This window comes from Nuphar pumila, chromosome 4 (genome assembly GCF_984573655.1).
Source record: "Nuphar pumila chromosome 4, dmNupPumi1.hap1.1, whole genome shotgun sequence".
NCBI classification, from domain to species: Eukaryota; Viridiplantae; Streptophyta; class Magnoliopsida; order Nymphaeales; family Nymphaeaceae; genus Nuphar; species Nuphar pumila.
Genome location: NC_143252.1, coordinates 17,101,841 through 17,128,656, shown reverse-complemented (window position 1 = coordinate 17,128,656; position 26,816 = coordinate 17,101,841). Strand labels below are relative to the sequence as shown.

The 26,816-nt window shown below is 37.3% G+C and overlaps 1 protein-coding gene across 2 annotated transcripts in view; it reads right to left on the bottom strand.

Annotated features, from left to right (window-relative positions):
• The window catches only part of LOC149839526 (uncharacterized), a 48,256-nt gene extending 31,876 nt beyond the window's left edge, over positions 1-16,380 (bottom strand). The window contains exons 1-2 of one of the 2 annotated variants that reach the window (XM_090002597.1): positions 16,075-16,380; positions 14,467-14,566 (exon numbers count right to left, since the gene is read on the bottom strand). In XM_090002597.1, coding sequence (XP_089858723.1) covers positions 14,467-14,566; positions 16,075-16,280 — 306 coding nt within the window. In that variant the 5' untranslated portion in view covers positions 16,281-16,380. The remainder of the gene's footprint in view (positions 1-14,466; positions 14,567-16,074) is intronic. The other variant, XM_090002596.1, reaches the window with a different exon arrangement.
• Positions 16,381-26,816: the final 10,436 nt, after the last annotated feature.

Here is a 26,816-nt window from a genome sequence, read left to right as displayed (position 1 = left end):
AACAATAACATGCATGTAAAAAATATCTTCAACAAGATACTATAATCGATAAAATAAAATTCTTGAGAACAAATGTGTGAACATACACACACCAAGAACACTTAGAATACTTGTGCAAAATCACAAGAACACATGTGCACAACGAGCACAACATACGGAATCACAAATGTGCAAATGCACTCATAAGATTCATAAACAAATAAAAGGTTGGGCTATAATCCCAAAACATCTTGATTTTAAATGTACCTTAAAACATTTAAGGTTTCAAATACCATATGTCCATCACATTTACTTAGAAGCATCCATAATATCAATGGCACAAGAACAAACTAGTGACACACTCATATATCAAATCATTCTAGAGTCCCAAGGTGCCCATAACTCACCTCAACCACCATCTATAATATGGTAAGTGGGCAATCTAAAAAGACATAACAACGAGTGTCACACTCATAATTAGAGATCATATACCAAATCATTCTAGAGTCCCAAGGTGCCCATAACTCACCTCAACCACCATCTATAATATGGCAATTTGGACAATCTAAAATGATATAACACGAGGTGCCCATAACTCACCTCAACAAACATCTCTAATAAAACAATAATAAGGCCAAAACAATGATGCATTAAATAACATGTGATGGACAAACATAAATGCCACAAAAGGGCAATAAACACATAAGGAATCATTTTCCAAATAAAAAATTTTTACAAAGAGGACCGATTAACAAATTGAATCAAAGGTCCAATATAATCCATCAAAACAATTTTGCATAACCACGAATTAAGCTTAAACTTCAAAAGAAGTCTTGTACACCAAAAAAGGCTTACTATGCAACATAACATGAAATATTAAGCAACATCATGTGTATGAACTGATTTGGAACAAACAAGCCTTAACTATGAAAGACATAAGGTGCAATTAAACGGTGAAGTTGGTGAAGTTCAAAAATAACAAACTTAGGCCAATATAGGCATTCATAAAGATGGTGAATTTCGAAAAACTTATGAAATCTACTATTTCAACTTAAAAATGATAAACAATCATGAAATCTTCATAAAAGAGTATATACTCACAAGAAGATTATAAGGACCGAAAGGCTCCTTAAGGAGAGTTTGAACAAACAAACATATACAACTCCCAAAGAAGGAGAAAACTCCATTAAAGTGGAAGAAATCCCAACAAAATAGATTCATTAACAAAACCTTATGATAAATAAGATTGTACTATGGCTTAAATAAAAAGTAAACATTTATTGAGGAAAAATTTAACAATCTTAAGTTTTATCGAAAAAACATGACTTAATAGATTATTACCTACTCCTAATGAAATAAGTACACAATAAACATTAGTGAAGACCATAACTTTTGTAATGAAATATGCGGAAAAGCAAAAGAGTGCATTAAGCACTTACAACATTCACTAATGAACAAACAAAAGGGCAAACACCAAAACCCACAAGAGACAATCACAACATAAAAATATAAATGTCTCTTATTGAAAAGAGAGAGAACTCTCTAAATGTTGAAAACATCCTTAAGAGTGTAAAGATGGAAAGAAAATCACCATATTCCATAAGAACATTTTAAAACTTAATTCAACCGGTATTAAAAAAAAAAACTTTCTTAATTAAATGTTGCTCATATAAAACGGACACATAATATGGAATTTTTCATATATGCCAAACATTTTTCAAAAAACTATATTTCACAAGCATTTTAATTTTAACATACCTTTCTTTAAAGACTAAACATTCATATAAAGGTATTTTCATAAACAAGGTTAGGTTTAAAATGTAAATTCAAAGTTCCAATGGTCATAAATTTTTACCGACCCATTAAAGCAAGTTTTGAGCAATCATATATATAATTTTTCGCCAAACAAGTTATCATTTAAAGTTTTTCAAAGAAAAACATACGAAAACGATTCAATGGAGTAGCAAGAAACTCAAAAAAGACATAATGACAAAAATCACACATAAAGAAAAGAACATATTCCATTCTTCATACAATACTCAAAGAAATAGAATGCATACCGAATAACTATAAGAAAGACAATATAGAGAAATGAATACTTCACCATTTTTCTTTAACAAATTCTTGAATACCACGCTTCCCGATGCACCAAAGAGCAACTCGATCTCAACCTTGCTCTGATACCATGTTAGAAAGTGAGTTGGAATACATTGGGTTCAATAATGAACCCATACATATGCACGTGAAGTGCAAATATACCCATTAAAGGGAAACAACACAAGCACATAATGTGCTAACCCATAAAACCCATAGAAAGGGAAAAATATGACATAAAGTCATAAGTTACATATCATTGAAGAAACAATGGACAAGAGGTAAAAACCCCATTACAAATGGAGCATAAGCTCCCTCAAGAAGTAGAAAATACAAAGGGGGAGACCCCTATTTATAACACAAGAAAGGAGCCACCTAGGGGGCTCCCAAAGGAGTCGTTGGGAGCCCCCAACGGTCACATTTGTGATCGTTGGGGGCTCCCCAACGACTCTTTGGGGAGCCACCCTAGGTTGCGCAAACCACGAAAAAAGGAAAAAATAAAAAATAAAATAAAAGATAAAATTACAAACATATTCCAAATGGAATATGCGTAAAACTGGAAATGTCTAAACTACCCCTATGCCTATAAATAGAGAAATATATATTTTATATATATAATTAGGATAATACATATGCATATATACCATATATGAATATGTATTATACTTTATATATATAAAATATATATAATATTACAAATGTTGAATGATACATTTTAACAATAATCGGGTCCCAGTCCGCTCAAAGTTTGTTGCACCATATCTTTGTCACTGACTGCGCAACCCACGATGGCCAACTGATCTGTGACAGTCTTCATTTTGTTTAAGTACTCCATGACAGTCATATAGTCTTTTCTCAGCATTTGAAACTCTTTCTTTAAAAAATAAAACTCTAGCTTGAAAAACTTGAGAATACGTCTGAACAAGACGATGCCATAACTGCATAGTTGAGCAGTCATCTGGGATTGCCACAAGCACCTCCTGTGACAGGGTGGAAGTGATGTAGGCAACCAAAGCCTGATCTCGCTTCATCCAGGATATATACTTTGGATTTCTAACAAAAGTAATATATGTGTCACCCTACCCATTCTTGCCTTCTTGTGATATGAACTCTGGAGGAACAGGAACAGAGCCATCCAGATGCCCAGAAAGATCCTGACTTCTTATGAAATGGATGATTTATCTCTTCCAAGTTAGGAAATTAGAATTGTTCAGTTTCTCAGACACAAGCTAACTGAGAAAGTTGAAAGAAAGACCAGATTGAGAAGAGGAAAATGAATCCATAGTGAGTGGGAAGCGAAAACAAGAACGAGTAAGAAACCAAAAAGAAGATTCACTTTAGAGCAAACAAAATAAAAATTCAGAACAGATATTTGAATTTCAGAGAACTCGGCTGCCTCTTTTTTTTAAATGATCTACAGACCCGAGGCAGAAAACCAGACTATGCAGTAAAAACTGTTCTGAAAAAAAAAGTAAGAATTTAATCAATAAGAAGCACATTACTTTGAGAATAACGTGTTTTCTTTTCGAAATGAGAAGAAATCCAAAGCAGAGAGGGGAATAAGTTCAAAGGTGATATCAGTTAATCAAGACAGATCTGAGATCACGTCCAAATCAGAATCTGAGATCACGTCAATTTGGAAAAGCAGAAAGAACAAGTTTGACGTGATTTCAACCTTTGAAATCACGCATATATCAAATTTGATATTGCATGATTATGTAAACTTGTTGTTTGGGTGAAATCACGTGCAGCAATATGAAAGGAAGAACCATAAGAGAAGAAGAAATCAGGGGAAAGAAAGTGAGCAAATCCAAGATTTTGGATTATGGAATAAAAGAAAGGAATGATAAAAAAACAATAGATACCATAGAAAGAGACAAGGCAGAAAGAATGGATATGAACCGATAAAGAGATACCTCAGAAGAGGATAAAAAAACTTGGTTGGATGCTCATAAGAAGAACACGATCTTCAAGGTTGGATCTTCCGCTCTGATACCATGTTAGAAAATGGTATTCTACCATTCAATCACAAGAAGAGGAGTAGAAATAAGAGAGAGATGCCGGTGGCTGCATAAAACCCAATTAAGGTCTGCGGTATTGGCTTTCCATTAAGTATATGCTGGTATAATTATTAGGCTACAAAAATACCCATTACACAATAGGTTAAAATTACAATATGTCATTAATGAACATGTGCTTAAATAAAACCGAGTTGGGTCTGGATCCCGAGATCCAAACCTAGTCATGAATGACGACTTATTTTCAAATGGGTCGTCAGTTAAAATAAGACTTGACATACTCATTTGTCTCTTTGGTTCAGTTAAGAGAGAGGATGGGATGGTACAAGAACTTTAATGGATAAGTTGTTAACAACTATGCTCCTCGAGTAGCAATGACTCAGTGTCCCTAGTCATCGAAGTTAGGGGACTACACTACCAAATATTATCCTAGGTGGTAGATCCCACTGACTTCTGCAGGAGTTCGGATGCATCCCTTGTCGTTTATACCTCTGGAGAATTCTCTCTCGGTCAATAGCCCATTCCCTTGGGAGCGGACTGAGTTAGCTGTTTGGGCTATCAAAATACATAAAATAATAAACCCTCGGACAGTCTCAGTTGTTTCTACATTTTATCCTGCACGTACCCACAGATCAGTAATTATCGAAACAAGATTACCATGCTCATTTTACTTATTCTGAAATTGCACGTCGCGAAAGGAATAACACATATGTTAGGCTTGTTCTAGTTGATGATATCAAGAAACCACTCTCTCTCTCTGTTGTTGCACTCTTGAGCACATTTTTTGTAATTTTGAATAAGGGTTTCTTTTGTAATACCTCATTTTATGTAAACTTTAATTATCGAAAACCTTGTTTTGAATCTATGTGGTTTCAATGGCTGTATGAAGATACAAATCCATTATGTAAAGAAAAGTTCGCCTGTAATGCACCCAAAGTCTGTTGACTTGTTCTTTCAAATATTGTTTTCCGTTGAACTACAATTTTAAACTTTGAAAAATGATTGATTGCAAAGTTTCAAATTTTTCCTAAAACGTTTACAAGTTCGGGATTTTGGGACGTTACAGAGGAAGGAGGAAGAAGAAAAACTGAAGGAGGAGGAGAAGAAGAAAAGAGAAGAGGAGGAAGAGAGAGAGATGTACCTATTTCACCTCCTCCTCCTCGTCATCATCGTCATCGTCGTCGTCGTCGCCGCCATCGTCATCGCCTTCATTGTCGCCATCACCACCGTCGGAAGAGAAGGAGGGGAGGGAGTTAGGGGGTGGCGTGATCGTGCCCTACGCCCCCACTCCCAAATATCATTTTTTTTAAATTGGAGCAAAACAACTTAGTCAAAGTTGACCGAGTCCATTTTGGATAAATATAACCCTGGGTGCGGGTTGACTACACCCACGTCGCATCAACCACCTTTTTAACGACACACCAACAAAATTATCCCAAATTAGTACCTTTTAGTTGTAATGCCATGTCATAAAGAAATGTTACTTATCTATGTGTACTTCTGTTGACACAACATGATATTATGATTGACGCTGAAGAAGTAAAGATATTCCACAATATACATCATAAAACATGTCTAGGACATTAATATTTTTCTCCTGGACTATTTTTTCTCTTCAAATTCCCCCGTGTTAATCCTTCTCGATTCCAAAAATGTACAAATAATAGTGAAGTACTAGGACAAGATAATGTAAAAAAAATGATAGAAAGTTGGCTTACGTTTTGAGTTCTCAAGAAGTTGGTGAAGTGGTTGAACAAACTAGTTTTAGAAGTCAGAATTACTAAAACTCTGGATTCTAATTCCCTTTTGCTTGTCCTAGTTTGGCCATACACAGTTCTATTTTCTGAAATTTAGCATTATCTTGAATATATCTTTCCATTCCAACATCAAACTGATGCTTTCAAGCTTCACAGAAATCTAGTGGCTGGAACACATTTGTATGTTTGATTTTTCATAGTTTGTGAGAAAAAAAAAAAGGTTCTTTTTTATGTCAGACTGTAAGAGTTGCTCAAACAGCTTAGCGCTTGGCTATGAAGTTGGAGTCTTAGATACATAGACCCATTCAGAGACAAATAGTACAGATATGGCGAGAATTAACTTGAGTTATGAAGGAAGTTAGACTTACCCATCCTCTTGGTCAAACACACAGCTGGCTACTTTCAGACACAAGAATTGCACTGCCAACTAGTGTGAAATTGTCTACGAAGAGACAATACATAAACAAGCATAAAAACTTTATAAAAGAAGTGCACGAAAGCACTCTCACAACACTTGAACAAAATACACAAAAAGTGTATAAATAATAAACATGCAATAATGCATGTATTTCAATATATAAAAGCAAATGCTTGAGACTCTCAAGCTTGGGAAATACAAGGGGGGAACACCCCTATTTATACAAATGTTAGAAGGTGCAAGGGGGGGCTCCCAAAGGAGTCGTTGGGAGCCCCCAACGGTCACATTTGTGACCGTTGGGGGCCCCCAACGACTCTATTGGGGGACCCCCAATGCACATAAAATAAATCAAAAAAATAAAAAGAAAAAAAGAAATTACAAAAGTAAAAATAAAAAGAAAATTACAGCATATTCTAAAAGTGAATATGCGCAAAACAGGAAATGACAGAAATGCCCTTTTGGGTAAAAATATATAAATATATATATTTATATACATAGAGATATATGTACATATAATATATTATATGTAAATATATCTTTATGTATATAAATATATATATTTATATTTACAATGATTTTAGGAGCTACATTTTAACACCCCCCCTCAAACTTACGGTGTGATAACCGCAAGTTTGTCAAGAAGGAAATGAAATCTGGGCGAACATAGAGCTTTTGTGAAGAAGTCGGCAAGTTGATACTCAGATGTCACATATGGCAGATCAATGACCTTCTTCAAGTATTCCTCTCGGACATAATGACAATCCATTTCTATATGCTTTGTTCGCTCGTGAAATGTGTGGTTCTTGGCAATGTAGATGGCACTTTTATTGTCACAGCATAGCTTTGTTGGTTCTTTGACAACTACTCCCATATCTTCCAAAAGACGTCGAATCCATACTATTTCCATGGTGGTAGATGCCATGGCTCTGTATTCGGCTTCAGTGGATGATAAGGAGACCTTCTGTTGCTTTTTACATCGCCACGAGATCAAGGATTCTCCTAAAAAAATACAAAAACCAGTGGTGGAGTGACGGTTACTAGGGTCACCTCCCCAATCTGAGTCAGTATAAGCAAGCAATTTTAATTCAGAAGAAGAGGAAAGGAATACTCCCTTATTCACTGTTCCCTTCAAGTATCTGATGATGCGAAGTACAGCACCCATATGGACGGTTGTAGGAGCATGTTGAAACTGACTGGCGATGTGTATAGCATGTGACAAATCGGGTCGAGTAATGCTTAGATACATTAAAGAACCTACCAACTGTCTGTAAGGAGTAGGATCAGTTAGAGGAACACCGTCGTCAATCTTCATTTTGGCTCCCACAACTTCAGGAGTTTCACATACTTTGTCATCAGAAATCCCTGATCTGTCAATAATCTCACAAGCAAGTTTAGACTGAGATAGAAAATAACCACGTTGCGAATAAGCAACCTCAATTCCAAGAAAATATGTCAGAAAACCTAAGTCTGACATCTCAAATTTTGAAGTCAAGACGGACTTAATACCCTTGACTCCTTGTATATCATCACCTGTGATTAACATGTCATCAACATATAATAACAATATTACAATCCCTGCTTTAGATTTTCTAGTAAATAGAGCAGTATCAGTATAACATGAGGAGAAACCATTTTCCAGCATTACACTGGTAAATCTGTCATACCAGGCTTTGGGGGCCTGTTTCAAACCATAAAGTGCCTTTCGAAGACGAAGGACTTTATCTTTGGGGATCTCCATGCCAGGTGGAGCGTCCATATACACTTCTTCATTAAGATCACCATTTAAAAAGGCATTTTTCACATCCATTTGAAAGATATTCCAATTTTTGATAGATGCAATAGTGATAAGACACCTAACTGTAACCATTCGGGCTACAGGAGCAAAAGTTTCTTCATAATCAATCCCATACTCTTGCCCATACCCTTTTGCAACTAAGCGAGCCTTATACCTTTCAAGTGATCCGTCACTCTTAGTTTTAACTTTAAATACCCATCGACAACCTATAGTTTTCTTTCCTATAGGTAGAGATTGAAAATCCCACGTTTCAGCCCTTTTAAGAGCACTAAGTTCATTTTGCATAGCTTCTTGCCATTCTATACATTTCTTTGCTTCTTCAAAGTTTCTTGGTTCAAAATAAGAATGAATGGCACTAAGACAAGCCCTATATCGGGGCGAAAAGGAATCAAAGGAGACAAAATGAGTGGGAGGTCTCCTATTCCTCTCAGACCTTCGGTGATCGAGAACAGGCATATGTTCACTATATTGGTCAATAGCACTTCTAAAGGTGTCTTGGTTTCTACGAGAGTATGTTATCGGATCATTAGAAATCCTGTCTTCTTGTTGGTTATGCTCTTCGATATTACTTTCAATGTTCTCATCATGGTTTGATGACATATCATCATCAATGGATGTATCATCATTACTAGATAATAAGTCAAAAAGAAAGGAATAATCAAAATTTTCTTGTTGAGAAACATTTTTTTCAAATCCACTTTCATTTTCCAAAAAGGTTACATTTCTAGAAACATATAATTTATCTTCTCGAAGATCATAGCATCGAAATCCCTTTTGAGTTTCGGAATATCCAAGAAAAGCGCAGGGGATAGCCTTGGGAGAGAGTTTGTCATTCTTATCCGTAAGAATGAAACACTTACACCCGAAGACTCGTAACCTATTATAATCTGGTTCGAGTTTATACAAGATCTCAAAAGGGGATATTTTTCCTAATATTCTAGAAGGCAAACGATTTATTAGATAAACAGAAGCAAGAGCAGCTTCAGCCCAAAAATTTTTTGGTATGTTTTGAGAAATAAGAAGGGTTTTAGTGGTCTCAATAATATGTCTATGTTTTCTTTCGGCCAACCCATTTTGTTGGGGGGTTTTAGGACAAGATCTTTGGTGAATGATTCCTTGATCTTCAAGATATATTTTAAATTGGTTGGAGAGATATTCTCCTCCAGAATCACTTCTAAAAATCTTTATGTTACTATTAAATTGATTCTTGATCATCAAATGGAAAGTTCTAAAGCATGAAAAGACTTCATGTTTGAATTTAAGAAAAAAGATCCATGAATATCTAGAGAAATCATCCACAAAAATAACATAATAAGAAAAACCTCCTTTTGAGACAATAGGTGCTGGTCCCCAAACATCGGAATGAATAATTTCAAAAGGTTTTGATGAGAACATAGTTCTTTGCTCAAAAGGTAAACTTTTCATTTTTCCGAGAATACAGTCATTACAAGAAAAGGAACTTTTACATAGGTCTTTTGCAAAATGTAAGTAAGACAACTTGGTGATATTAGGATGACCAAGTCTTTTGTGCCACATGTTTATATCTTTGTTTCGGGCAACATTACAAAAAGATTTTGGAACTCGAAGAGATTCCATGTAGTATAAATCGCTTTTTCTAAAGCCTTCCCCAATCAATTTCCCGGACAGGCGATCCTGTATTAAACATTTATCACATGAAAATTTAATATCACAACCATGATCCGAGAGTTGAGAAACAGAAAGAAGATTTAAATTAAGTTTAGGTATAAATCTAATTTTTGGAATAAAAAAATCTTGAGTTTCAAAATTACCTATTCCTTTAATTTCAAGAGAAGTTCCATCCGCAGTGGAAACAAAGGATGGAGAAGCATTTTTTGAATAATCGGAAAGTGAAAACATGTTTGGGGACATATGAAAGGATGCACCTGAGTCCAAAAGCCAAGGGACTTTACCTGGAATGGAAGAAGTAGACACGGCGGCACCGGATGTAGCTCCCTTGAGAAGAGGTTGAAGGGCTTCCATTATTTGGTTCAACGAGAGTGACCCACTTGATGATGCCTCTTCCTTTTGTGGTGCGCCGGTGGTGGCCATAGCAAGAAGCTTCTTCCATTTGGGACATACTGGTTTGATATGCCCCGGTTCTTTACAAAAGTGACATATAGTCTTGCTATAGTCCCGCTTCCCTCTTTGTCCACCATCTCCTCCTTGATTTTGGAATTTAAAGTGAGGAGGACGATAGGTCTTTACATTATTTCCGGGTCTTGATACGGCATTAACCTCATTATTTTCTTCATAATTACAAGGAACCATAAGAACACTTGGTCCTTGTTTACATAAATTCATACGAGTCTCCTCACCACTTAATTTGGTGAGAACATCTTCAAGAGAGGGAGGAGTAAATGAGGATAGAAGTGATGACCTTATTTGCTCAAATTCCGGTCTCAACCCATTCAAAAAATTGAAGAAACGATCTTCTTCAAGTTGCTTGTGGCGGAGTTCAATTGCCTCTCCACTCCATTTTGGTTCAAGCATAGAGAGCTCATCCCAAATAGAGGAAAGATCGGCAAAATATTCCCTAATAGACATTTCACCTTGAGTAAGGGAGAGGGCCTTCTTTTGAAGGTAATACTTATGAGATAGGTCTCTTGATGTATACATCTTCTCGAGATAATGTCAAGCTTCCGATGCCTTTTTGAATTTGATAATGTTGGCATTAATCTTCGTTTCGACGGATGCGAAGAACCAAGAAAGAATCTTGAAGTTCTTCATTTCCCATTCGTCGTGTTTCTTTGAGTATTCTTCAAGAGCTTTGATCCTTTCCTCTCCCTCAAGAATCTTGATTTCACTTCCATCCATTATGGTTATCTTGGGTTCCGGCTCCGGAATTGTTCCTTGCACATAACCCCACAATCCTTTTCCTTTTATGTGGGCCTCCATATTCCCGGCCCAAATATGATAGTTGGACCCATTCAATTTGAAGCCAAGGGCAAAGTGAGACTCTTTCTCACCCATTAAGACGTAGAGAGAAGAAGAAAAAAGACGTACCAACACGATGTTTCAACTTCTTCTTAGCACAAGATCCTTCTAAAATATTTGAGAAGCAAGATCCACCACTTCAATCTCAAAAAATCCGAAGGCACGGTTTTCGAGGCACACGAACAAAGGCGGATCTCACGATCTCCAATCACCAACCGAGCTCTGATACCATGTGAAATTGTCTACGAAGAGACAATACATAAACAAGCATAAAAACTTTATAAAAGAAGTGCACGAAAGCACTCTCACAACACTTGAACAAAATACACAAAAAGTGTATAAATAATAAACATGCAATAATGCATGTATTTCAATATATAAAAGCAAATGCTTGAGACTCTCAAGCTTGGGAAATACAAGGGGGGAACACCCCTATTTATACAAATGTTAGAAGGTGCAAGGGGGGGCTCCCAAAGGAGTCGTTGGGAGCCCCCAACGACTCTATTGGGGGACCCCCAATGCACATAAAATAAATCAAAAAAATAAAAAGAAAAAAAGAAATTACAAAAGTAAAAATAAAAAGAAAATTACAGCATATTCTAAAAGTGAATATGCGCAAAACAGGAAATGACAGAAATGCCCTTTTGGGTAAAAATATATAAATATATATATTTATATACATAGAGATATATGTACATATAATATATTATATGTAAATATATCTCTATGTATATAAATATATATATTTATATTTACAATGATTTTAGGAGCTACATTTTAACAACTAGAACCTAGCAGCATTATCCTCATAAAAATGTGAAACATGCTGTCACCTCCCTCTACTTCATTGACATTTTAAGATGAAATGCTCAACCTAGCTACCCCCATGTCATTTCTCACATTAACTCAGCTGCCACAGGTCAAAATCCATGTTTCAGTATGGATGCCAGACTCTTGCCACACACTTCTTTGCAATCATGTCTCTGTCATGCCTCCAAGCCTAAGTCACAGGGATTCGGCTAGCAGGGTGCCGCACCCGCGTCGACGCGACTCGACGCGGGTGCGGTCAACCCGACCCTGGATGCGTTAACTGCACCCAGGGTCATTTCAGTCCATTTTTTGGATTTTTTTTTTAAAATTGCCCTATGAAATGGGCTGCGGAATAAAAAAAAAATCTTGGGGGGGGGGGGGGGGGGCGCTGCCCCCTATAACCCCCCGCCAGGGGCGGCCCCTCTGGACCCCCGCCCGCTGACTGCGCAGCGGGACTCGCGCATGGGGGAGCCCCCAGACCCCCTTCCTGCAAGGGCAAAAACTATGAATCAGGCTCCACAACTCATCATGGACATGATTTTCTCTTTGAGAAAGAAATCTCTAACCGCCTCAGAAATGTCTTTAGATACAATAGACCAGAATGAAGTAAAGAAGCTATCTGGGTACCCATCTAAGCTTGGGGCGCTATCTCCATCAAGAATAAAGACCACCTTAACCACCTCTTCTTCCAACCCCACGAATCTGGACAACCTTTAAAAGGGTTACGATTGATGTAGCCCCTGACAAATAACTTGAAGAAATAATTTGAGGCCTCTCAAAAAATACTCTTTTCCCACCACATAGGATTTGTCCTCCCTCTGAAGTCAGTTCATCTGTTTATGCTACGTATTGCGGTTTGTCATAAGGTGGAAGAGTTGGGATGATCTGAACATCCAATGGTCATTAACGAAGCAGCGATCGATCCTACTGGCGCGATAGTTAGGACCAACTTGCTTGTTATGCCAAGTAAAACAGGAAGACCCATAATCAATCTCTATCAGTCCTGCTAAGTCTATGAAATCATTGAATTCATTGGCACCCATATGATAGGTAGTCAAATCCCAACATTTAGAAATATGTTTGGTAACCTTCTAATCGCTAATGAGCAATCATGGATGCGGGACCCGTGCTGGGGGGAACCCCCGGACCCCCCTTATATATATATATATACATTTTTCCCCTATCGCACACCCGCACCCATGTGACATAGCTCCAAGCACTTTACTTTCAATAAGAAACCCGAGATCTACAGGTGATAGGATGTTTATAGTCGAGCGCTTTACTTTCAATAATGCACTTAATGAAATGCCTGACATCAATGAGAAAATCAACTTTGTAGTGCTTTTCTTATGGATACATGAAGGCTAGTATATAAATGTAGTACTTGTCCAAAAATAACCTTACTATTCCATGTCAGCATTCCAAAATTAAGAAACCTCTAGTGCAATTTAGTGTCAATTAATATAAATGGAAGTTGATATTGATATTATGTAGTTAAATATTCCCATTTTTTCTAGAGTAGTTTCATATCCAATTGTTGACTTGAACTAGACTTCTTCACAGAGATTTCCTTGCTGGCAAAAATTCATAGAGTTCATCATGGTTTCCTTGAAAGGAGCATTTTGGATGTGCATTAAAAAGAATAAGCCTTCATTTCTCAGAAAAACTTACTCTTGATTCCAGTTCTACAATAAAGTCCAACCTGGCAATACAGTAACTAGATGCTACTTACAGTAATCTACAACCTATTACTTGGGAGTCCTACCTACAAATAAGTTGCAAACAAATTTATAAGCAAAAATGCAGATTGTCCATAATAAACTACTGCATTGCAGTATTGTAATTGAATCAATGGAATCACTCCAACCCTTTGTACCCACTGCAAATGAACCAAATCACCATAAACTCAGAACCGTTACACCAGCCAATTTATGAACATTCTACAATTTGACATGGACAGAACACAAACATTTTGCCAATGTATACAGCTTGATGGATATTCTGCTCTACAGTTCCACATGCTTATGAGGGCCATATTTGTTCTACAAGAAATACGCTATGCCTGTTCAATCAGTATTTAGAATAAAGCACAGATATGACAAATACATTAGACATGTTAAGACCTAGTCTTGTTGCAGAAAGCTAGGATAATGTTTTGAAGGAAAGACACTTTAATTCATTCCATAAGAATTATAAACATTGAATAAAACAATTTTATTAGTCAGGAAAGAACCACGAGGAACCATTGCCTCTGAAGAACAATGAATCTGTCTACATCATAAAATATCTCAAACAAAAAATCCGATAGTATCATCAGCATTAGTACTAGATACATCATGTCATAAAATACATCAAGGGAATTGTCTAAAACTGGATAGACAAAACACGACAAAATCTAGGACAATACAATGTTTCTGGCTTCAAAACCATGACATTTTGGAGATTTTATTAGAAATAAGGAACATGGATCACCTCATGGACATAGACAAATAAGAAAACTGCTGGTATTGCTAGCATATTCCTAATATGATACATAGAAATTTAACCTACTGACTAATTGAAAAAATTGAGCCATTTTAACTGAAACAAGATAAGCAGGTGCTTATGAAGAAATAATTCTACAATCAAACATCTAAGCACCTTTACAGATGATATCATTGGCATCCAACGGGGAAAGGCTTCACGATCAGAATAAAAGTCATAGGCTACTGAACAAGGAACATCAACTTCCACCATAGCCCTGCATAAATGTTGATGCAGTTATAGGTATCCTTCAAAGGAAATGGGCAGTCAACTATAGCCAGATGTTTATTTCTTAGATTTTACAAATAAAAGGTCACAGATAAGTCCCTCGTACTCATAGTATCATAATTTACTGAAAATTTCATGGAGACAAAGCTTATATATATATATATATATATATATATATATATATATATATATATATATATATATATATATATATATATATATATATATATATATATAACAAATGGAAATGGACAAAGATGCATACTACAAATGAATGTGTAAAGATTCACTCTTGGATCCGTGACAATTTGGAACCGTTGTTACAAGCTATTGTAAATACAAGGTCTAAGAGAAAGAAATTAATACACAGAATTAGTGTAACTGAAATTAACTGTGATGGTTGAATGTAAACTTGTTTCAGTCTAGCAGGCAAGTCTCAGGTATCCTCCAGCTCCACTATAAAGAACGAATAGAAACTACCACACCTTATTGTTTTTTTGTCAAGAAACCGAATGAAAACTCTAATATGTACAAAGTTCCAACTCTTAACATTTTTTTGAATTATAACCCGACCTCACCCGACATGAAGACCTGGCCGTGCTGGCTCAGCCTGCCATACCTATGGTCGTCACACCGCGGCGCAAAACTCCAAAGCTTAAAAAGGGAAAAGGAAAACTAAAAAAAGTGAGACATGAACATCATCCATGATCCAATAGTGCTTCCTCACTTCCCTCTTTCTTTATTGTTTAAATGTTCTCCATTATCATATATTCCTTCTTATTTTAAACAAAAGTAAATTAAATAGAAATAGAAACGAGCAACTAAAATTTGGTGCCTAAAACTTTTGGTTAATTGGTTCGTAACCATTCACCTAAAGGTCATACTTTTGGGCTCCAAAATCCTAAAGTAATTAATTTTCTAATACTTTCTGGACGTAATGCCCAAAACAAGTTCTAAGAAATGAACATAGAGTTTCTTACATCTTATAAAAAACAACGAGCTTGATTAAATCTACAAAATGGGTCCAAGTCCAATCCTAACAACCGAGAGGCAGTTCAACTCCAATTTCTGACGTGCCCAAAAACCACAATCCTTCTCAATCAGATAAACCCATATTACATGTAATCCATTTCTAGAAAAAAAAACTAACATTAAACTCAAGTCCCACATTTATTGGAAAATAAAATTTCATCAAATACATTCAGAACTCAAGGTTTCAACACACTAAATGACACAATTTTAGTGCACCTCTACAATAGCATACAAATATCTTCGATTGCTGACGAACGGATCGGTTTCCCTAGTGCGGTTCCTTGAAGATTCAAGTATGCCAGCATAATCAGACTAAGAAAATAAACCCCAAAACCTACAAATTGATCACGAAACGCACTGGCCCTCATGAAACTCTCACACGACAAGATGGAAAATTTTAAAAAAAAAAAAACGAAGGAAAAAATAAATGGGTATGCAAGAAAACCAAGAAATGAGCGTGGGTACCTGCAATCCTGCCATTCCATGACAGTTTTAGGCCAGAAACCCGTGAGAATGCATCTCCTGTCAATCCTGACTGGATTCCTCAGGAATGCATCATACAATGACGACTTCTTGGGGCTTCCACCTGCGAGGAACGGCTTCACCAACAACCTATTTCTCGATTTCACTGCTCGAGCGAGAGAAGTGGGGCGTGTGAAGAGGGCAGACATTGGCAGAGAGAGGGGTAGGAGTAGGAAGTGTGCGGAAACTCCGAGTTATCAAAGGGAAAGCGAATGAATACAGAGAAAAAAGACGTCGGGTGTGTCCCCTTAGAATCGGATTGCGTTTGGGAAGGCGGTTTGTCGATGGAATTGGCGTCACCCGTTGACCCAAGGTGGCTACTTGGCTTTGGCCGTCTACCACTCTACCAGGCGATAAACGGTATGTTGGTAAATGGTAACTTCCAAAATAAATGTCCGTCAAATTTTCTTTTATCACTAACCGTGTTAAATCGAAAATCAAAATTTACGGTATCTTCACGTCTTTCACCCTCTCTCCTCGCAAACGAGCCGAGAGGGTGGCGTGTGTTCTCCCCCAAAGACGCACTGAATGCCACAGTGCGTGTTCGGGGTCCGAATGAGAGGCAAGTATTTAAGCACGTGGGGCATGCTATTGCAAAGACTTAAGTACCCTTTTTAGCTATTCTTGTCATGAATCGATGGTTCAAGAAAATTATCAACAAAATGTCTTCATTCAAAAAAAAAACAATGATTCAAAAAAGGACAAAAATATTTTTCATCCAAAAAGTTGAGGATGATATTGACTCTTCAAAGTCTAAATAGCTAAATGAACCTGAAGCACTCTCTCTTTCTATTTTGTTTGACTTTTTCATCGTCATCTTCTTCTTCCTTCTATGTGAAATACTGTAAAACTCTCTCTCCCTAGAGAAGAAATTAAGGCAAAAAAACAGTGATCTGATGGTGATTGTCATCCTCTTTCTACTACAGTGATTGGAATGTTGCTCTCGTCCAGCGGACAACTGACTGTGGTGGCCCCTCTGCCGCCTTCGAGAGACACCTACAACGGATTCTTCCTCCAGTACACCTACAAGATAGTCTTTTAAAGTATAATTTGTCTACCCCTACGTCGACAATACTTTTAATCAGGGTTATGCCTTTCAGGCCACCCTGATACTGCTCAACACGAGCATCAGGAATAGCACGTTCATCTCCGGCTTCTCCATTACGAACCTCAAAATTGCCATCGGGACGGCTGGCGACTACAGCCTGATCACGATGAAGATCGTGCTCAAGGGGGCAGTGTTCGGCATCGTGATTTACGATTTACACACAGTAGTGACTTACAAAAATCACGTAGCGTAAAAAAATTGGCAAATCGCAAAATCGAGTAGCAATTTATGAAAATCACGTAGCGAAAAAAATGACAAATCGCTATGCAAATTTCGTAAATCGCTATATCGAGTAGCGATTTACGAAAATCGCATAGCAAAAAAATGGCAAATCGCTAAATCAAGTAACGATTTACGAAAATTATGTAGCAAAAAAATGAAAAATCGTTAAATCGAGTAGAGATTTACGAAAATCGCATATAAAAAAAAAACAGAAAATCATGGGAAAGAGTGGTATAAAAACCTCCAGCAAGAAACAATCGAAGGAAACATATGAGTGTCACAATCAAACAAAACACTTTATTGTTTTTTTTCGACAGTTACAAGAGGGAAAGAAAAGAAAGAATTTATACAAGCCAAAAAAAAATATTTGTTCTAGGGGGCGCGGCACCCCTGGACCCCCCGCCGCTGACCGCGCAGTGGGACCCACACCGGGGGAGCCCTTGGACCCCCCCCCCCCTCCTCTAAGGGCAAAAACTCTGAATCAGGCTCCATAACTCATCAAGTTGAACCATGCTACAATAATTGTGCATGTCAGTCGGTGCTTGATGAAGCAGTGTAGGATCATCTGTTGGATGTGTACAGAGGCAGAAAGGGAAGGGAGAGAGAGAGAGCGAGGGATGATGTTCATGGCCTTCTTCAGGAGGGATTCCTTTCTCGGATAATCCTGTAGTGCAGGGACTAGATCTTAAATAATCATCTTCGGAGTACTTAAGTCTTTGCAACAACTCCTTTTCTAGAATCGTCATTTTTATGGCACCAATGGAGGAAAGGGTACTTAAGTCTTTGCAACTACACCGGACTCCGATGCTAACTGATGCTGACAAACATGGGGATACGAGCCACACATGTTTACATACATGGCACTCATTGGGACCCCCAAACATGTGATGTAGCTAACGGCCATCTTGGGGGAGGGGGGGGACATATAACCTGTTTCACAAGCTGAAGGAGCCGAGCCAATGTCACATGAGTAGGGGCATCGGTTTTGGTACAGGTACAAGCATGAGAGTACAATCCCACAATTTTTAAAAGCGTGGGTACCAGAGTGTGTGTGTGTGTGTGCGTGTCTATATATATATATATATATATATATATTGAGTGGTATCCGAGCAACACAAAAAAAAGTGCAAAAAAAGGGACAAACATGTGCCATTTGCGTGTTTTTGCCCTTTTAGTGGCATTTTTTACTGTTGCTAAAGGCCCTAATTTCCGCTGGGACCTTTAGATGTGGTCAAGTGCTAAAAGTGTTTTTTTTGCGTTTTTGTGCTCGTCATCCATCAAGCCCGTGATGGACGGCCAGCGCAATTGCATAGGTAGTTGTGCAGCTACCACTATATATATATATATAGAGAGAGAGAGAGAGAGTAGGTTTTGCAGACTTTTTTTTGTGTTTTTTTCTCTCTAAAGGGGGTCGAAAATTGTTAAAGACTGTTTTTTGAAAAAAAAAGTATTGTGGGACACCTATACTCTTTCGTGCACGTGTGTATATATATATATATATATATATATATATATGTGTGTGTGTGTGTGTGTGTGTGTGTGTGTGTGTGTGTGGATTTAATGAAAATCCAAACCCATATATTAAGTAAAAAATATAGCATATGGGTTTGGGTGTAGATTACAACTTAATTCAAATTCATATGTTATGTTTTATTAACGTGAACAAAACCTTTCCTTCCTATTCCTTCAACACAAGCTCCTCCTATCAAATAGTTATCACAAACCGAACATGATGAGCGTTTGAAAAAAGGACTTTGTTTCAAATGTGGTGAGAAATGGAATAGAACACAGATGCAAATCTCTTGCCATCATCCAAATCATCCTTGATTGCCCTGATAATAGTTCTGATGATGAGACTGAACCATGAGAGTTTTGGTAACCTTACAAGGCCTTCCAATTATCATTTTGATTGATTCAGGGAGCACTCATAATTTTTTAGATCCCCAGGTAGCCAAGAAGGTGGGGCTACATGTTAATAAAGATAATCCTTTTCAGGTCATGGTTGCCAGTGGTGAGCAAATTCAAAGTAATGGTACTTGTTATCAAGTTTCTTTGATAGTTTAGTATTTATCCATTTGCTTAGACTTTTATGTGCGGTCATTAGGGGGGCGGTGATGTGGTTCTTGGGGCTATGTGGTTGGAAACACTTGGTACAATTCAAGAAAATGTTTATGATGTTTCATTTTAATGGCATGGATTACAACTTTAAAGGTTTGACACAGGATCAATTGAAAGTTATGGATGATAGTACGTTCAATAAAGAAAGTAAATATGCAAAAGAGTTTTTTCTTCTTCATATCATGTCAATTTCTCAACCGAAACTTGATGACTTGTTGAACTTGGTGATTGCAATTGACAACTAATGCAAAAGTTTAAAGCTTGTGGGTGTTAAAAAGGTATACCAACCTATGCTTAATTTTGAATAAGTTAATACTTGGCATCCATAACAGGAAGTGGTAAGCAAGACTCTTGAATATTTTACTAAGCTTTTTGGATCTAAGTAAGCTGAAGTGTTGAACCCTTTTTTGTTGGACCTTAGGGTTCTGATAAAATAAAATTCTTGGATAATACATCATAGGTGAAACCCAGAAAACTTAAGCAACGATACATGCATCCATTGCTCGATGATGAAGTCTGGGCGTCTGAATGTGTGGAATGGGAGAGTATTTTCTTCTATATTCTTCTCTGCCTTAGGTGAGTCACAACACAAAATGAGAAGAATAGAGCAAGGACCCTAATCGTATATAAAAACCTCTCTGATTACCGATTCTTGAAAGCCTTTAGAAAATTGAATGAACAACCCTCAACCATGCATGTTTATTTATAAGATTTTCCCCGGTAACTGATCAACAGTTACAGATAAGCCCACGTTCAAATGAGGGCTTATCTCTAATTCAAAACATCACATATTTGAAAGCCCATAACTGTTAGTTATGGAAAATGGATCTAGATCCAATCCAAAAAATGGACGACTTCAGTAAATTTGATGTACCATTGGCGGGAGGTATGTTTAAGTTTATATAATGACTTATTTAACTTGCAAACTAAATGTTCAAACTCACCTTTAGAGAAACCTTGAGGTTGATCCATATAAACTTCATCATCAAGTTCACCATTTAGGAAAGTTGTTTTTACATCCATTTGGTGTAGCTCTAAATCTAAATGATCTACTAGGGCAAGTACAATCCGTATCGACTCTTTAGTGGAGTCAAGCAAAAATGTCTCACTATAGTTAATGTCTTTCATTTGGGTAAATCCTTTTGCAACAAGCCTTACTTTATATTTATCAACATTACCTTTGGAGTCCCTTTTGGTCTTAAAGATCCATTTACACCCAACGGGTTTGACTCCCCTAGGTAATGTAACAAGGTTCAACGTTTTGTTTTTTGCCATAGAGTCTATCTCTTCTTTCATGGCCTCAATCCAAAGTGAGGATTGCTTACTTTCAACAGCTTCCATAAATGTTGTTGGATCATCATCTATGAGATTTACAGGCTCCTGTAAATACACCACGTAATCTGGATGAAAAGCAGATCTTCTAACTCTAGTGGATCTCCATATGGTTCTTCTGTAGTGGGTGCATCACATGTGGGTTCAACACTTGGTTGAAAAATGATAGGCAATCTATGATCTATCTCAGGGGTATTATCCTTATCCTGAGATTCCTCAAAATTAAGGTTTTGTAATGCATCTTTCTCAACAGAATCGTTTTCTAGAAATCTTGCCTTATTCGTTTCTACTATATGTGGTGTATGGGACGGACAATAAAACCTATATCCCTTTGACCTTTCTGAATAACCAATAAAGAAACCATTGGTTGTTCTATGGTCAAAAGCCTTTATGTGGGGGTTATAAAGTTTAGCCTTTGCAGAACAACCCCATATGTGCATGTAAGTAAGGAAAGGCTTTCTACTTGTTCATAACTCAAAAGGAGTTTTTGAAATGATTTTTGTAGGAACCTTGTTCAAAATATGCACGGTTGTCCTTAAGGCTTCACCCCACAAGGTTACAGGTAATGTTGAATAATTCAACATTTCTCAGACCATTTCCTTAAGTGTTCGATTTCGCCTTTCGGCTACACCATTCTGATATGCACTATCAGGCATGATGTATTGAGGGACAATGTCGTCTTCCTTCAGAAATCGAGCTAATGGTCATTCTTGTTGTCCCATATCAGTCAATCTCTCATAGTATTCTCCACCTTTATCGGATCTAACAATTTTGATTATTCTCCCTATTTATTTTTCTACCTCTTTCTTGAAGTCTTTAAAAACTTGATAGACCTCAGATTTTTTAAATAGGTGGTACAAATACATAAACCTGGAATAATTGTTAATAAAGGTAACAAAATACTTTTGGCCCATAAAACATAGGGTAAACGGTCCACATACGTCGGTATGAAAGATTTTCAATAATTTATCACTTCTTTTGGCATTTTTCTTATATGTGATTGTTTGCTTAGCCTTGATGCAGTCCAAACACAGTTCATTATCTGTAAAATCTAAGGATTTCAAGATCTCTTCTTTCATAAGCCATTGGACTCTCTTTCGAGATGTATCCTAAACGATGATGCCAAAGAAGATAGGATTGATCATTTATCAGGTTACGCTTATTGTTAATTACTTGATTAGTATTAAGAGTTTTTTGGATATGAATTTGGGTTTCTAGACGATACAATCCATCACATAATAATGCAGAACCAATTAGGACATTATCTTTATTGATATATAATTTGTACTGTTCAAATTTCATACAATATCCAAATGTATCAAGTCTTGATACAGAAATAAGGTTCTTGCTATAGGATGAAACATAAAAAGTATCTACCAAATCCAAAATGAAACCACTATCTAATATTATTCTGCAAGCCCCAACAGCCTTCACATGAGACCGCATCTTATTTCCGGAGAAGATGTTGCATTCATGACTTGTTGGTTCCCTCTTGTTCAGAAATGCCTGCAGAAAATTGGCAATGTGCACAGTGGCACATGAATCAATCCACCAACTATTAATTGAAACATCAATCAAATTACATTCATGAGAAATAAATGACAAGTTATCTTTCTTTCTCAACTAGAACTGGTACTTTACGCACTCTGCTTTCTTATGTCCCTTCTTTTTGCAGAAGAAACACTTTACTGCAGGAACATCAAACTTAGCAGGTGCTTGGTTGGACAGGGAGGCTGACTTTTTCTTGGGCTTCTTCTTAAAAGATTTCTTTTTCGGTCCACTCTTTTGCTGAACCTTATGAGAAGCCATATATTCACTATGCACACTCTCACCCTTCAACCTCTCATCTTTCTCGACACACTTGGACATGAGATCATTAAAAGTCCATTTGTTATTATGTGTATTGTAGGAGATTTTAAAAGGATCGTACTCAGCTGGCAATGATGTCATAATGAGTTGGACAAGGAAGGAGTCTGAGATAGTCAGCTTCATGTCATTAAGCTGCATGACTATGATCCTCATCTCTAGTATGTGTTGTCGGATGTTAGCCTTATTCATATATCTCATAGATGTTAACTTAAACATAAGGGTACTGGCCCTAGCCTTGTTGAAACTCACGAACTGTGCCTCTATAGTAGCCAAAAAATCCTTTATAGTCTTACATGTGGGAATGACATTCCTTATGTTCTTATCCACCCTAGATTGCAATAAAAGCAGACTGAGGCAGTTAGAACACTCCCACTTCTCAAAATTGGATTTTTGTTCCAGAGTGCTAGTAAGTGTTAATTCAGCAGGTTCTTCCTTTTTGAGGGCTAGGTCTAAATCCATGTACCCTAAACTAAATAAAATTATTTCTTTCCATTTTGAGAAGTTAGAACCATCTAGAAAATGTGTAAGATCCATAAAATTTTAAAGAAGTTTTGATAAAAGCTTATTACAAGTGATTGTTATCGTTCGAGTTAGTCAAAACTTGTAAATATAGGACTCAGAAGGCAATTTCTAACCTTCCACTCACGAGAAGACATTTGTGAAATTTTAACGCTTGATTTGGGAGTAATCTCTAATGTCTTTTTGAGAGAAACATTCACAAAAAATATCGGAAGGATTGAGTTTAGTGTCGCGTATTGGGAGCACTCAAGGTGCAACCCATGTCAACAAGGTGGCCACAAGTGGGCGCACCTTGGCTCGCAGGAAGGAGACTAGTGGCAGCCATGTAATAAAGCCAAAGATTTAGGATAAAGTCCACCAAACTGGGCGGTGTCAGTTTTGAAAGATTTTTAAAACCAATTCAAATGTTATGTTTTAATTGGCCATAGATGAGGGCCACTTGAGAAATTTCGGTAGTGACACACCCTAGAAGGGCGTGAGCACCATCTCCACCCTCCATTTTGGAGAATGAATCCCCACCACACGTTTTGAAACCCTAGCTTTTATAAGGGGCCACTTTTGAGAGAAGAGGTGAATAGTGTTTTATTTTTTTGAGACACTCTTTCTCTCTTCTCTCTCACACACTATTCTCTCTCCTAAAAATCGTGGATACACCCTCTTCCTCCTCTACGTCTTAGAGTAGGGGTGGGTACAAAACCGGACTCCTCTCTACTCTTTGTACGAACAAGGAACCCCCCTTTATGATCACACGTTTCAAAGGTGAGAAACTATTACACATTTTTTATGTTGTGGGTTTCCTTCCTTTTTTCATTTTCGTTGTGAAAATCTCTTGCATTTGAGGTGTTACAAAAGGGATACTAGATGAGCCAAAAACTGTATTAGGCATTGTATTGACAAAAGACTATATTATTGCACATAATGAGACAAGTAAATGGAAAGATAAATACATGAATAAGTCCCTTAATTATTTACTCTTTCCTAAGCAAGTGTCAGGGGTCATTATGGTACCACTTTGGTGGGTACCCATAATACATGAATGCACTTCGCCTCCCACTACTCGATAAAACTGAGGAAATATGTACCCAGAGACAATCAACATAGTATCTTTGGGTACTTCACATCTCATGTGTTGGGAGACACTTTCTTCATTTTATCCTACTAGCCTCTGAACATAATAATATCATCTTTGGATGACACATTATTTCTATGAGGCTAATACAATTTCAATGTTAACAAATTTCTAACTAGACATTTGCAAAAAATATAAATCAGTTCACTTTAGTGAAAGCAGATACATACAAATGCAAATTCCATGTTAATCCATATATCAACATTGATGTGAATGCTTAAACAATCATGCATACTAAAAGGCAACACTACACATATCTTCATGCACTCATAAATGTATATATATATATATATATATATATATATATATATATATATATATATATATATATATATGCATGAGCAAGCATAACATCAATAGAAGCATGTATATAAGCATTAAAAATGACTCTGAAACATAATGAATCAGTAATATAACTAAATATGCTTAAAATGCCTCATAAACATGTTATGCATGCTCTAAAACATGTATGTTGGCCCTAGAACCCATGAACCAGTCCAAAAACATGATGAACAATCCCAGAAATAAATGTATTGGTTCAAAACCTAATAAATCATAAAAGAAACACCCTCAAAACAATTTCAAAATGAAAAACCAGTTATGCCAAGTGAGAGAACCGACTTAAAAACCCTAGGAACCGGTTTAAATTCACTCAGAACCGATCTTGAAATGCCCTGTATCGGTCTCAGAAGCCATATGAACCGATACGGTTTGTTCCAGATCGTTCTGTCTGTTCCAGAATAGACCATTCTGTTCAGACAGAACGAATCTATTATGGGACAACTGTTCTGAACATTCTATCTGTTCCAAAACACCATGTTTCGGGATAGTCACACTGGGTGTCTGGGATAGATGTTCCCGATGTCTGGAACGTACTGTCTGTTCTAGAACACTATGTCCAGGACAGACATACCCGGTGTTCCTAGACTTCGGGTATATGGATCCCGAAACAAGGCGACCCAGGTCCAGACCCGATCCGGTTTCCCAAGTATTTAAACATCACTATGATGTTTTCTGAAACTTTAGCCGCTTCAAAATTTCTCTCTCTCTCTCTCTTTGTTCTGAAGCATCCAATGAGGCAGTCAGTGGCTCCAGCGAACCAGACAGCGACGCCCCCGGCAGGACAGATGGCGGCGCTGCCTGCGGAACCTAAGGTAGAGCTTGTCAGCATCTTCCACACCAGATGCTTTTGAAAAAACTGGAAAGAGAGAGAGAAGGGTTGCCTTTTAGAAGTTTTGTTGGGGCTTCGACGAGCTTTTTCGGCCAGCACCGACCCAAGCCAAACAACTTCTGTCACCCGACGGTGACCCAAACCCTCTTAGGCACCGATAAATGTCGTCTCTGGTTCCCAAGAGGGTTTGGGTTTCACCCAAAACATGTCCCCTGTCCTTTCCGGCAAAACCCTCCTTGAACAGAATGGGGGTTTGCCAGCGATCGATGGGAAAAGATCCGGTCCCAGCAAAAAAAATGTCGAAAAAGAAACAGTGACACGACACGAGTCATGTCGGTCACAAGGGACTAGCCCAAACCCAATGTGGGTCTGGATCCAAGGCTTGAACCAAGCGGTTCAGAACCTTGACCCGATTCAGTTTACAACTTGATCCAAAACGGGTCAGGTCCGATACAGTTTCCAGAACTGGATTGGAACGTGTATCAGACCGGTTTGGTTTCCAGAAACTGCTTCAGTTTGTTAGAACCAAAACCGATTCTGTTTCAAAAATAGAATTGATCTTTCTGAGTTTGCTCGTTTTTCTGTTTCTATTATAACAGAATACAAAAACAGAGGACGTGCTATGCGCAGAGACTGAGTCTCAAAATTTTTGAGACTCATCTTTGTTCTTCCTTATACATAAATGGGTGAACAAGCCCAGAGGACCATAACATGGCTCTGATACCAATTATTGGACCTTAGAGTTTGATAAAATAAAATTCTTGGATAATACATCATAGGTGAAACCCAAAAAACTTAAGCAATGATACATGTATTCTGTAACAAAATCAGAAATACAGAATTAAGGAAATTAGCATATACCTGATGTCCCTGCCATTGCTCGATGATGAAGCCCGGGCGTTTGAATGTGTGGAACGGGGGAGCCTTTTCCTCTGGATTCTTCTCTGCCTTAGGTGAGTTACAACACAAAATGATAAGAATAGAGCAGGGACCCTAACAGTATATGAAAACCTCTCTGATTATCGATTCTTAAAAGCCTTTAAAAAATCGGATAAACAACCCTCAACCATGCATGTTCATTTATAAGATTTTCCCCCGTAACTGATTAACAGTTACGGATAAGCCCACGTTCAAATGAGTGCTTATCTCTAATTCAAAATGTCGCATATTTGAAAGTCCATAACTGTTAATTATGAAAAATAGATCCAGATCCAATC